The sequence below is a fragment of the Amblyraja radiata genome, chromosome 19, assembly GCF_010909765.2.
Source record: "Amblyraja radiata isolate CabotCenter1 chromosome 19, sAmbRad1.1.pri, whole genome shotgun sequence".
NCBI lineage: Eukaryota > Metazoa > Chordata > Chondrichthyes > Rajiformes > Rajidae > Amblyraja > Amblyraja radiata.
In genome coordinates, this window is record NC_045974.1 from 22,566,138 (window position 1) to 22,580,454 (window position 14,317).

The window sequence follows — 14,317 nt, forward strand, 5'->3', positions numbered from 1 at the left end:
GTGCTAGTCTGGTGGCCTGAAATGGCATTTTTCTTCTATGAACAGACTGAAATTCTGCTGAAGTTTATGCGTGGGGGGAAAAAATATGCAAGAGCCAGAGCGGTCTTAACAAGGTGGATGGGGCGAGGATGGTTTCTCTTGTGAGAAAATCTAGAACTAAAAATCATTATTCAATTATAAGAGGATGTCCATTTAAGACAGATGAGGTGATTTTCTTGTGAGTCATGAGCATCTTCCTCAAGGGCATGTAAAAGTGGATTCTGACTATTTTCAAAGCAGAGGTGACCATAGTTCATAAACAAGAATGGGGGATGGTGAGAGTGCAACCTACTACTGGGACGTTACATGTAGACTATGTTACAATCAGATTAGGCATGAATTTATTGAATGGCCGAGCAGGTTCAATGAAATTAATGACCTTGCCGTTTATTTAGATGCCGGTATTGGCAAAAGTTTTGTGCCTCTGTAACATAGCAACAAGGACTCAGAATGGTTGGTTCTTCTGTGTCATCGGTCAGCATTTGCTCATTTCCTCTAGTCAGCAACAAGTTTGAATAGCATTTGCTTTTTATAATAAATGGTTTACCATCAGTTATTTGTACCTTTTTAATTGAACTTTTTCTTGGTTGACTGCTCTTTCAACCAAGGTATCGTTGCTGCTGCTTCTGAAGTTGGGGCAGTGGCATAGAATGAGAAAAAAGACACAGTATTGGAGTAGCTCAGCGGGTCTGACAGCTTCTCTGGAGAACATGGATAGGTGACATTGATCAGGACCTTTATTCAGGCCCAAAATGGTGAGTCGCTAAGTGAAGAAAGGTCCTGACCCGAAATGTCGCCTCTCCATGGTCTCCAGAGGTGCTGCCTGACCCACTGAGTCAGCAACAACTCTTTTGTAAATCAGCATCTACAGTTCCTAATGTTTGTAGCTTAGAATGAGACCTGTGCATTGGAATAAGTTGGATGAAGTGGAAAAGGACATTTATCTGCCCTTTTAAATGTTCTTCAAGGAACAGTGCCTTGAGGTGATCTAACACTAATCTTGGACAAAGAGAGATTAACTTTGGCTGTGTTAAAACTAAATTTTGTGTTAATATTGTAGATATAAATTAAGCTAGAAATTGAGATTTTACACTCTTACAGGATGAAGATTCTGAGGCAATACTTGCTGCTGACTTTGAAATCGGTCACTTTTTGCATGAGCGCATAGTTCCACGAGCAGTGTTATACTTCACAGGAGAGGCCATTGAAGACGATGATGATGACGTAAGTCCTTTTCTGAATTCAAGCAGTGAATTGATGCTATATGCTTGTGTTCTGGTACATTTCAATAAACTGGCATCCCAACAAAAAGGCAAGCAGTAACAATATGTTCAGCACTTTTATAGACATTCCACCATGTTATGACACTTCACATTCTCCAGACCGATTTTGTGAAAACATGCTTTAATGGAGGATGTCAAAAACTAAACCTGTACTGGAACCTGCTCTTGATATTCATCTGGTTAAGGAGTAAGACGGCATAGTGGTTAACTTGCTGAATTAATATTAGGCCTGGATATGTTCATATGTTCATTTTTATATCCCTCCGAGGCATGTGTGAAATTTAAATTCAAGTACGGTAATAAATCTGAAATAAAAATGCTATAAGTAATGGTAAACATGAAAAGACGCATGTGGTTCACTAATGGCCTACAAGAAAACCATCCAGGATCTACTGTGCATGTGACCTCAGACTTAAAATGTCTCATGATATGCCTTAGCAAATAATTTGGGAGCAATTGGGGATGTTCAATAAATATCCAAATTAATCTTGCACAAACAAGTACTTTTATAAAGTGCACATTGTGTAATAACTGAATGACCAATTTCTTCGATCAATGAGCATCTTCAGAAAATAGGAACCCAAAAATCTTATTGTATACATTTGTTCTGTCTCTCCTGAAATATCAATCACTTAATGACGATCACACATCATGCTGGTGTCTATATAAAGGACATTGGCTAAAAAGAAATGATTATTTGAAGCATTATTGGATACAAACTGTTTATACTTTGACAAGTTAAATAGGGATAAAACTCCAAGTTCTTGAAAGAGTTTGATATCTTAGATTGGAAAGGTGACTTCAGACATTCTAAAGGTGACATTTTAGTGATCTTGTCAGTGTCTCCAATGAAATGTCTTCCTACTAGACAACAGGCATGTTGTCTGAAACTTTCATCCATGTGAATCTTGATTCTTGCTACAGAACTGCTGTTTGCACTGAATCACAAGGGTAATTAGATATACAATAGTCTGGAAATTGTTTTTTTTCAAGCTTTTGATTTTTTTTAAATCAATTAATTCAGCCAATTAAATGCTGGAACGTCAGTGCCACCTGGTGATGCTTGAAATGGGGTTTATGAAATTGAGCCTCAAATAAAGGGATGTGTACAGCTGGCAAATGATTTTCATATTGATCCATTAGATATGGAATGCAAAACTCAGCTTGATCTTTTTTTTTCTTCCAATGCAGTATGATGAAGAGGGAGAAGAGGCAGATGATGAGGTGACCATTTTTCCATTTATATGGGGAGAATTGCTTTGGGGAGAAAATAAGCAATGTTGTGAATTTGTCTTTGTTGTAATAACCTTTTGTCTTCACTAAAGTACTCATTGAGTTATGTGACTCTGACTTTTTAAGATAAATATCAGCCCACCTTTTCTATCTTTTTTTTGTTTTAAGCAGGAAGGGGAGGAAGAAGCAGATGAAGAGAATGACCCAGATTATGACCCTAAGGTGGGAATTTGTTCACTTTCTAAAGTGTTTTTTATTCCAGGGAAATTGGGTGCCAAGCTTGCTTTTAACTTTAATTCTGTTCTACATTTGTAAAGGTCACTGTTAATTATTTCATCCAAATATTATTCTCCTTTGTGACATTTGCAATTACACACTATGTTTTGAAGCATTTTCTCAAATCTTTATCCAAACAAAATGTTGTTGAGTAGGGTGTGGTGTTGACATATTAAATATATTATGAACAATATTAAATTAAGCAGATTATCTTGCAAACTCCTGACCATCATGCGAACATTTTCCCGTGAATCATAAGATTGTGGGAAACCCAGCGGAAGTGACCCCTAATATTTTTGGGGAAATTATTACATTTGACGGTGTGCTCTTAGACTTTAATTCCTTCACAGATATTTTTTCTTGGTCGTAGTTTGACAGTTTAATGTCAAGATTATTTGTACTAATGACAAGTTCACAATTTGAGATTTTTCTTCCTGTATTCATAAACTTCTTGGGATAACTTTTATGCCCCTTACCTACTTGATCTTATAAGCACCATCTGATTATAAAAGTAAGTGATGTATGCATTAGAAAGGAATTTCTATGCAAATGGGACCGAATGGTCAGCACCGACTCAGTGGGACGAAGGACTTGTTTTCTGCTGCTTGACCAATTAATCTAACATGACAGTTGTCCAGCATAGAAACAGGCCCTTCTATGTCCTGTTTTTATAGGGCATCTGTAGAAGCCATCTAAATCTGCAAAGGTGACAAAACACCCTAAATTCTACAACTCATCTCTGAACTCAAGCAATTTATCTGCAAATCGTCATGTTTTTGAAATGTGTGAGGGAACTGGGGCATTGGGGGAAACGCAGTCTTGGGGTTGAACTCTGTTCGCTTGAGCTGCGAGGCAGTAGCTCTGTGCCATTCTCTTATTCTATTCCTGTAGTAAAAAATGTTCTTTGTTAGTGGGTGGAATATTGTCTGAAAGTTTACATTGTGTTTCAAGTTGGGCTGAATGTATGAAAACCATTGTCTTGATATATCTACTAAATCGCACTATATTCCTTTGTATTTTTCTAATCCAAATTATTACAAATGGAATAAATATATTTTTTGAAATATTATCAGAATGATTAACATTGCATGCCATTTGGCTGATTATGCCTTTTTTGACATGCAAAAGTGTATGTCAAAACTTCCATACTTTATGAGCTACAATCACCAAGCATGGGGCAACTGCCATTTATAACATACCAGACCAAGTGCGGACCTATTGGGTCCAGTTCCCTCAACACAATATTCCACCAAACTGCGCATGTGCGGCTGACAGGCCCACACTACGCAGGCGCGGCTGCCGCATTCAAAGTTGTGCCTTTGATGGCACAAATTAAGTTAACGCTAATAAAGTGAATAGAGGACCCGTGGAGCTGTGTGAAATAGTACAAAACTTACCCGTGGAGCGATTGGGTCCCCGTTGTGAGGCCAGGCAAGTACATGCGAAAGATAGAAAAATGGCGATCTGAAAATCCGCAAAGGCCCCAACTGCACACGTGCAGATACCAGGCCCACTGCGCATGCCCGGGGAGACAGCTTCATTTTGCGTCACTGCCGTGTCAGCGGCGCCATTTTCAATTGTGACGTGGCTGATTGGCCTCCCTCAACTGTGCAGGCGTGGCTGGCAAGAGGGAGCGCTGTTTTAAGTTAATTTAATTTTAAAATGTCAATAACGTGAAAAAATATAACATCAATCTGAATGAAACTTGGCTAATGCACATCACAGGACAATGGTGAGTAAGGTGGGCCTAAAATTGTAGTGCTATCGTGTACCATTTTGGCGGAATTTCGGGAACACACATAAAGGAAAAGCTCTCCCCAAGAATCTGATTAAAATTGATTTTGTTTTTAATTCTCACTCCTTCCTTACCCCCTTGAGGTGGAAGCTGCTGATTACCCTACCGTCAGTCACTCCCTCATCTCTCCCCTTTCGCACTCCCCCACTAAACACAATGATTAAATAACATTTATTTTCCTCCCCTCCTCACTCATTGCACTGGCTTGTACTTATCCCAACACTGTTCATTGGCAGCTGAGATCCCATTGTGATGTCATTGTCGGGTGGCGGAATGTTCACGGCGGCGCATGTAAATGAGATCCCATTGATTGGAGGACTGAGATCCCATTGTGACGTCATAGCTGCTAACAGCCAGAATCTCCAATCAACTGTCACAGCATCTGTCGTCATTCTTCTCAAAGTGGGGGTTTTTAACTTGTAAATGTCAATAACTTGTGAAATATAACATCAATCTGAACAAAACGTTATACGGACGACCACGGGACAAAAGTGAATAAGGAGGTGCCAAAAAATTAGCGCTATCGTGTACCATTTTGACGTAGTTCCAGGATCACATACAGATAGATAGATAGAAACAAGACGAGAGTTTTAGTAATATAGATAGATAGGATTTCTAGAAGCTCGAACACGCAGCTCAATGATTCAAACTAAAGATATTAATATTTTTGGATAGGTTCTCGTGTTCAAATATTTGAAATTTTGGCAAATGAATTCAAATTGCCTTGTTTGATGGTGATTGAGAAAAACACTTGGACATTGAGTTCTATTTAAGGTCATAAGAGAGTAAAGCTAAAATAAGAACACAAATGTCAACTGGTGCTGTTAGTTGTTAGCTGATAGTCAAAAAAGCCATAAATTGGAAATGAGCAATTTGGATGGTAATTGTCAATCAATTCTTGTTTGTTAATTCGTTTAATGGATTCTCAAAGTTACTCAGTTGAGCAGCTAAGTCAGTTTGAAAGTACATAAAGTGAACGGTGCTTGATTTTGATGGCAGTGAATCTACAACCAAGGTAGAGGTTATATACGCTGATCTTTTAATTTTTTTTAAAGGAAATGTGGGTCGGAATTTGAAAATCCGACACCTGCCTATTTGAAGGTCATTGTGTGCAAGAGTCAGCATAATCTTTAATTTAATGCAGAAGAAATATCGTACATTAGCTGATTAGAAATCCTAGAAGTGCACCTTGTTCTGAGTTGGGAATTGAATTCATTAGCTTTCTCTTTTGTGTCCTTCACACAAATGCCACCTATCTTTGTTCTAAATATTTGAAGATTCAGTCGTTATTTTGAGCTCATCTTCGTTCAAAAGTAAAATGAGCTTTTTATTCTATCGAACAATTTGTCGTTGGTTTGAGGTTCTAAATTCTGGACTCCAAATGGTACAGCTTATTTCTATGGTCAATGTTTGATTTGCACTGAATGTTTTCTGTTCCATTCCTCCAGAGATGAAGTTAATTTGTCATTTGTCAGCAGATAACATATTGGACAGATCGGATTTGTGGGATTCAATTAGGAAGTTTCATTAAACCAAGCTCTTTAATTTAAGAAATATAGTTCCATTTAGCAGTTGACCTCAAATTTGACACCCGACCGTGCTGGGTGTTAGAATGAGTAAAATCTATTATGCAGGATCAGTTTTAGATGCTGGATATCAATCATTGGTCATGATGGAAAGTAGAGAATTGAGTCTAAAATTTTTGGACAACACAATGGTGCAGCAAGTGGAGCTGCTACCTCGCTGCTCCAGTGACGTGATTCAATCCTGACTTCCAGTGATGTCTGGAGTTTTAATATTTTTCCTGTGACTGTTTATATTTCCTTTGGGTGCTCCAGTTTCTTCTCTCATCTGAAAAATATGTGGGTGGGTTGGTTAATGGTCTGTTGTATATTGCCTCCAGTTTATGGATGAGTGGCAGAATCCTGGGAGGAACAATGGTGGGGATTTTTTTTCCTGTGCTATATTTCTCTATGGCTTTAAAATTGGATGGGTAAAATTAGAAGGTTAAATTAATGACTGCTTTCTACATTAATTTATCATTACCTGAACTAAGATTCAGTTGGAGATGTTTAGATTTTTCAGGGACATTGCCAGCTCTCACTAAAGTAAGTTTTTCTATGAAATTGTTGCAATATGTTTGATAATACTGATTTTTGTAAAAGATTTTAAAAAATAGATTGGGGGTCAAACTGGGGTAATTTGACATTACTCTTCAACCAAATGAGTTGCAAGTCAGTGCTGAATTTTAAGGATTAAACAGCCTTGTGCACAGGATTTGACTTGCCAATTATTAATGTGCAAATGAGATCTTTGCTGCAGAAAAAATGGGGGGGAGGGTAATCTTAGATAACATCTGCAAAGAAATAGAAAATCCCTTTAAAAATAGCCTGCAAAGCAAAATGAGAATTTGCCAGTCCTTTACCTGTGATCAGTCACCCCATTTTTTTCCATGCTATCTTCAAGGATACGTTAGATGGCAAGTAAATTATTTGGTCATGTGTATACTGGTCTGGTTAGTTTACATCAATTTTAAGCACAGGCAACTCTGCAGTGGCCAAGATTGAATTGAACCTTTTTAGTCTGTAGTCTGCTGCTTGTACTGGAATGTATGTTAAAAGTTTAAAAAGTTAAGCAATTATAACATAGTAAGAATTTCACGCAGGAAAATTCTGAATTAATCTTTGGTTAACCCACAGGAAAAGAATAAAGAGCGATTGGTATGATTCTAGAAAGGGAGACCTATCTCAGGTTTTCAATGGCTTTGCTCATTTGCTGAGCATTTTGGGTAGCTTTCTTTTCCAGAGTGAAAGCTGCAGATTAGCTGATCTGTGCCTTTCAGCCTGTCGCCCTTAATTATCTGCCTCAGCAGTGCGAAATGTAGGTTCACATCACTTTCCGTGATGGTTGGATGAATATTTTTAATGGCCATTAGTTTGATAACTGTTCATGAATTTGGGGTATTAAATTGGCACTTGAGCTTATATTTTCCATTTCCTTTCTATGCAAACTGTCCAAACCACCTAACTTGAATTGTAGGAGCAAGTAATCTAAAGTAAGTTTCATTTTCACAATATTGGGTAGAGTTGTAAACCTTGAATTTTGTAGATAACACTAACATAAGTAGAACAGCTAAGAAAGTATTCATTGTTAATTAGAAACTTTACCTATGGATAATAATTGCTGCAAATAGTTCATTTTCAAGTATTAAGTAAAAAGTAAAATGGCAGGATTGCAGCAAATGGTGTTGACTTTTGATTGGAATAACGTGGATTGGTGATTTTGATAAATTGGGGATAATAGTATTTAAACATGAAGTTATCGGGATGTTTATCGGTGGCAAAGGAAAAAATAGTTTGTAACAATTAAGCATCTAATTCATATTCTAAAATTATTTCTTGTCACTTAAATGGTTTTATAGCAAAAAAATAAACCTTCGCTGGTAGATTTGTCCATGGAAGTCCATTAGGAAATATCGGGAATATATCTTTGCTTAGTGAAGTACCCAAATTATTTTCCCTTCAGGTGGTGTTTCCTGGCAGCAATTTGGAGCTTTTTCTGAATCTGGGAGATTTCCAAATTCTCCTCTGCAGCTAAAATAGGCTGCGTGGTCATTTATGTACTTGATGCTTTCATCATGACAATGACATCATGGTAAAACTGCTTTGCCCTTTAAGGTCTTAGCTTCTCCATGTACCCAGGACACCCATGTCAATAGAAACTTTTTTTTCCTTCCCATTCTTAGAGCATTTAGAAAGATTTGGCATGGGTTTACATTGTGGGGCAGAATGAGCAATGATATGTGTGTATATAACCACGTCTGCATTGCCTAACTGCTAGAACTTGTAGATAGAGGAATGAATTATTTTAAATTGTACATAATGTTCCAAAAAGGTCCAGATTTAACTTTTGTTCATCTATATCATGATATTGTTTGGAAGTTTATTTTTTATAGTGTAATGCAATTTACCTTTATATTGAGATTATTTTAACAGTTGAGAAACTATGTAGATTTGGCTTATACTTAAATTATTAGTGTGGTTTTAATTTGGAATTTGAACTTTTAAATTAGTTTCGAGTCATGTACTTTCATGTCAGCTGCTCTTTGAATTTTTCCTTACTAGGTTTAAATGATGGCTAGAAATAACCATACCCCTAGTAGGTAAGGCTTTGCTGATCTTTATTACATAATACCTCAACTAACTTATTCTATATGCTTTTGTCAAGTACTAATTAGTGAGTGACATCTTAATCCGACTCTTGCTGCAGTAACTGTCAACGCTTTGACTGATTCCTAGTTTTCTATCCAATCTGGCATAATTACTGCAGTGAGATACAAGCTCAAAAAACACTTTTATTATACACCTGGATATTTTGCGTGCTGTGTAAGTTTTTATAGAAGTGATATTGAATGTGTTGATCTGAGCTGCTTTCGAAATTGGAGAAATTGAATATAGAAGAGTGGTTTTTGAGGACTTTAAATCTTCACTGACTGCCTATATTTTAAGTACGTTCAAATGCTTTGTAGTAATCTCCAATGTGTTTGATCATCCCAAGTTCACCATTATTTTCTTTCTGCCCCTGTATTGTAAAGAGCTAAATTGATAAAATATATGTTGCTTTGTGGAGTTTGTGTACGCTCTGGTGTTTGAGATAGAACTTGGATTGCCAGTGAAGAGGACCCTGCTTGATACTGCTAGGTGATGAGATGAAGAGGAGCTGAACAATATATTGGCCATACGTCCTTGCAACAGGTTTATCCACAACACTGCATCAGTTGTCTATGGTGTCAGAAGATAAAACTCATAACTACATTAGTTAAACATGGAGACCATACTGACGTTAAATTGGAATGATTTTGTGGCTGTTTTCAAAGCACGATCACATTTGAATCAAATAATATTAGCACTGCAGGAAGGAATTGTTATAGATTTGAGAGAATACAGAGCAATTGACTTTTAATTTTATTTAAGAAAGAACTGCAGATGCTGGAAAAATCGAAGGTAGACAAAAATGCTGGAGAAACTCAGCGGGTGAGGCAGCATCTATGGAGCGAAGGAATATGTCACGTTTCTGGTCGAGACACTTCTTCAATCTGAAGAAGGATCTCGACCCGAAACGTCACCTATTCCTTCGCTCCATAGATGCTGCCTCGCCCGCTGAGTTTCTCCAGCATTTTTGTCTACCTTTAATTTTATTTACATTTGTTTACCGGTTGACATCATCTGTCACCCCAACTTCAAATGACTTGAACTTTTTTAAGCAAGTGATTTGAATGATTAGTCATTACTCCCCACTAAGATCTGACTATCTATCTCATCTTTTACCCCTGTCTAACTGTACCCCAATTCCTCCCTCCTCAATTCTCTCCCCACCCACCCAAAAAAAGGAATAAGATGTTAGGAAATTAAGACATCTTGGTGTGGTGCAGTAAGTTTTAAATTTTGGCCTTAACTAATGGGTTTCAAGTGCAATGAAATGCTTGGTCAACACTGGTGTACTAGTTCAATAGTATTGCCACAATCAGTGAAGTATTTTGAAAATATTGCTGAGTTTGGATTTATTTAAAACTGCACTTCTGGACTTGTTTCAAGCTGCAGATTTATGGACACATTAGCACGCCAATTCTTCAGCCAATTTGTGAGAGCTGTCATCTGGCACGTAGATGTTTTACTTCCCTCTGCTTATCCAAGTATTCTGCTCCATTTATATTATCAACTAATGACAGTGGTGATGCTTATTATTGAAGCTGTATAATGCAGAGAGAATGAAACCACTTGGGATCGTGGTTCGGTGGATTCTCTTCATTTTAGCACAAAACTCACTGTCGAGATAAATACTGCTGTGGAATTTAAAACTTGCTGTGCTCATTGACTTTACTCCTAATACTTGGGGGGGGGGGGGGGGGGGGGGGGGGGGGGAATCTAGATGATAGCGCAGAATGTTAACCCAAAACCTAAAATAGTTATTGAAAAATATAAGACTAGTCTACATATTAAGGTCTTAAATTGGAGCAGGGCAAAATTGTGAAGGAATTAGATGGGAACTTGCAAAGGTTGATTGGGAGAAGATGTTTGAAGGTAACGTGACGTCTGGTAAGTGGGAGGCTTTTGAAAGTGAGAGTTCAGGGACAACGTTCTTGTTCGAGTGAAGATAAGGGTTGCAGAATCTCTTCTGTTATAATATGAATATGTTCCAATACCTCATATTCATTTAACACATAGATACAAAGAACAGCAGATTCTGGTTTACAAAAAAACACTTGGTGTTAAGAGTAACTCTGCAACTCTGGAGAACATAATTAGGACCCTTCTTCAGACTGACTTGTTGAATTACTCCAGCATGTTGTCCTCTATTCATTTAACACATAATTTTGCCCTCTTGATCTCCCTGATAAGAGTATGACATATTCTTACATCTCTTATCTGCAAGAGATTCACTTAATCCCAGCTGGTTGGCTAGGAGTATTGAGGCACTGTTGAGGAATAGACAGTTGGTCAGAGAAAGGCAGCTGGGAGATCAGGTGGGCAAAAAGAGGACATGAAATCGCTTTGGCAGCTAAGCTAAAGGAGAATTCAGAGATTCTACAAGATTATTTGTGAGCAATGAAATAACAAGGAAGAGAATACACCCACTATCAATGTGGTCATCTGTGTGGAATCGCAGGAGATTCGGTTGTTAAATATTTCTCATCTGTATTTATCATGGAGAAGGCCATTGAATCCAAAGAATTAAGGGAAATGAATAGCAACGTGTTTGAAAATATTCAATTTACGCAGAGGTGCTGGAAGTTATGAAGCATAAAGTTGGATAAATCCCTGTGGCCTGATCAAGTATATTTTAGGCCATCGGGGAGAGCCAGGTAGAAATTGCAGGAGGCCTGGCTGAGATATTTGCATCATCTTTAACTACGGGTGAAGTAGCAGAAGACTGGAGATTGGCCTTGAAGAAAGGCTACAAGGGCAAGCCAAGGAACAAGATGCTGATGAGACTAACATTAATGATTGGAAAACTACTGGAGGGGATTTGGAGACAGGACCTACTACATTTGGCAAAGTATGGACTGATTAGGGACAGTCAGCATGGATTTATGCATGGGATATCGTCTAACTTTGTTTGTAGGGATGACAAAGAGGATTAACAAGGGCAGCGTGTTACAAGTCCGCATTGACTTAAGCAAGGCTTTTCACAAGGTCCAACACGGTAGCCTAGTCTGTAAGGTTCTATCAAATGCAGTCCAGGGTAGGTTAAACATTTGGATATAAAATTGGCTTGGTGGGAGAAATCAGAGGGTAGTGCTGAATGGTTGTTATTCAAATTTGAGGCCCATGACCAGTAATGTGCCACAGGGAATTCTGCTGGCTGTATGGCCGGTCATCTGCATAAATTATCTGGGTGACAATGTTGCTCACATTATTATAAATAACATTTAGATGGGTACATGGAGAGGAAAGGTTGAGAGACCTGGGCCAAACACAAGTAAATGGGTCTACTTTGGATAGATATCCTATTCAGCATGGACGAGTTGGGCTGATGGCCCTGTTTCCATGCTGTTTGACTTTATGAAATAGATTTGGAATTCATAAAATCGTGAGGCATGTGGCTTAAAGTTCCAGATTCTCGGTCTGCCAATGTATCCAAAATATTGGCTTTTTTTTGTGATCTTATAATTTCTGGAAATGAAGCAAAATAAAGTGTCAACAATTTAAGATTTAAGTTTGATCAATGTCTATTTGACTGGGAAATTGGAACTACACTTCTTAAGCGTCACTGAATATACAGGCTTGTTTTGTTCAGTTTGACCTTGATCATTCACCTCGCATTTTTTCAAAGAAAATGTGATTCACGATGTCTTCTTGGGCTACGACGGTGTATATTTGACAACATGGTTTGTGATGTAAAATCCTGCTGTCCTCTGTTTGGTAAAACATATTCACGTGTACCTATGTACGTAGATAAAGGATGTTATCCTACTTTCCAGCACCCATTTCCCCAAAACACAGTGCAGTGGATTATGAACAGAAGCATTTAGACAGGCAGGGAATGGAGTGATGTGGGCCAGACAGATGGGACTACTTTAACATAATTACAGGCATCAAGGGCTGAAAGCTCTCCTGTGTACCATGTTATATACCAAGTCTCTTTAATGTCACTAATCATTTTTGAAGTATGCAAATTGAATTCCAATGTGGATACTTGAACTAGTTATGATAGCTGGAGAACAAAATGATATATGGAGTGTTGCAGATACTTTTTCCAAGCCATCTCTGCTTCTGCCAATTCTCATTTGCTCTTCTCTCTCAACAGAAGGATCCAAACCCACCCTCTGAGTGCAAGCAGCAGTGAAGCCTGCTTATGTGGCCTTGAACAACTGCACTGTACTGGCTTACTATAAACAACTAATAGTTACTTAACAGCCTTATAATGTTTTGTATTTTCTTGGTAGGACAAATTTCAATTAACATTTTTTTGGTTAATCATGAACCCTTAAATCAGCCAGTTCAGAATATGGTTGGTACTCTTGCATTGTTTTTTTTTTAATTGGTTGTTGATGAAATGGAGTTTATAAAAGTCCCAAAATTTGTCATTCCAGTGCTAAAAAATTTGGGTTCTTCAAAATAACTTGTTAGAGGCACCACCATTGGCTTTAGGAACAGCAGCATACAGAGACCAATATATGTTGAGAAATATCTTGCTGGAGAACAATCAACCAAAGTAATTAATCTTTTCTTCAGCTCTGTTGTCTAAATATATAATACTGTGGAAAGATTTGTTTTGTAGCTGGATGAGTGTAATGTGGACTTTATACAAAATTATAGAAATAAAATTGTGCAACATGTCTGTGCTCACACTGGCTGTGCCTTCATTACTCGTGTTCCTGTATAACACGTAGTTCCAGTCAGTTACCTACTGGGAGACGCATTGAAAAATGTGGCTTGCTCTATTAATGGAGTTGCAGAGTAGTTAATAGGTTTACAATATGTCCAACCATCTGTACTGTTCATACATGTTTGCTTAATTATGCTATGATTTTGTTCATTTGTTTTAATGTGAGATTGTGAACAACATAGCTTAACCGTCACCTGAAAGGTCCTGCTGTGCCACTTGGGTTGTGAATAAAAACTAGTATTTTCGGATTTTCTTACTTGTCCAACTTGTGTGGTGTATTATATACAAGTCACAACATGATTTCAGACCCGACTTCCAATTATTCTTTCAGCTCACTGATTTTTACATTTGCTGCATCATAAAAATCACCTCTGTTTGCCTTTTGTGGACGTTCTTGCCCTCAATTGCGCAATGATTTCTTTATGATTACTGGAGTTGAATAAAATATATTCGTATATAGTTGTCATATTCATTGTTACGAGTTCCTGATTTGGTCAGGTATCTTGCTTTGTCAAAAGTGCCATTGGCCAACTCAGTAAAATTTAACTAATTCGAATATTTTAATTAAAAAACCTTCCTGTTAAGGTGGCTTAATGGTCTGAGCCAATTTGATAAAATTAAAATGTAATAAATATAAAGGATAAGTTCTGCTTGGGTATTATTCAAATAAATAGTTCTGTGTGTTAGGAAAAAACACTTGACTTTTTTGAGTCTTAATGTGTAAGGATGAAATTCTTAATATCTCTGCCTTGAATTGTTTCCTCTGTGTTTAACTTGAATTTGGCTCTCTATTTCATTGTCA

At 37.6% G+C, this 14,317-nt stretch overlaps 1 protein-coding gene across 5 annotated transcripts in view; it reads left to right on the forward strand.

Moving 5' to 3' along the window:
• The window catches only part of nap1l1 (nucleosome assembly protein 1 like 1), a 50,506-nt gene extending 36,536 nt beyond the window's left edge, over nt 1-13,970 (forward strand). For 2 of the 5 annotated variants that reach the window (XM_033037990.1, XM_033037991.1), the window contains exons 12-15: nt 1,141-1,263; nt 2,514-2,546; nt 2,727-2,777; nt 12,934-13,970. In XM_033037990.1, the coding sequence (XP_032893881.1) occupies nt 1,141-1,263; nt 2,514-2,546; nt 2,727-2,777; nt 12,934-12,972 (246 nt within the window). In that variant the 3' untranslated portion in view covers nt 12,973-13,970. Of the gene's footprint in view, nt 1-1,140; nt 1,264-2,513; nt 2,547-2,726; nt 2,778-7,665; nt 7,682-8,750; nt 8,789-12,933 lie in introns of all 5 variants that reach the window. The other 3 variants (XM_033037993.1, XM_033037994.1, XM_033037992.1) reach the window with 3 other exon arrangements.
• Nucleotides 13,971-14,317: the final 347 nt, after the last annotated feature.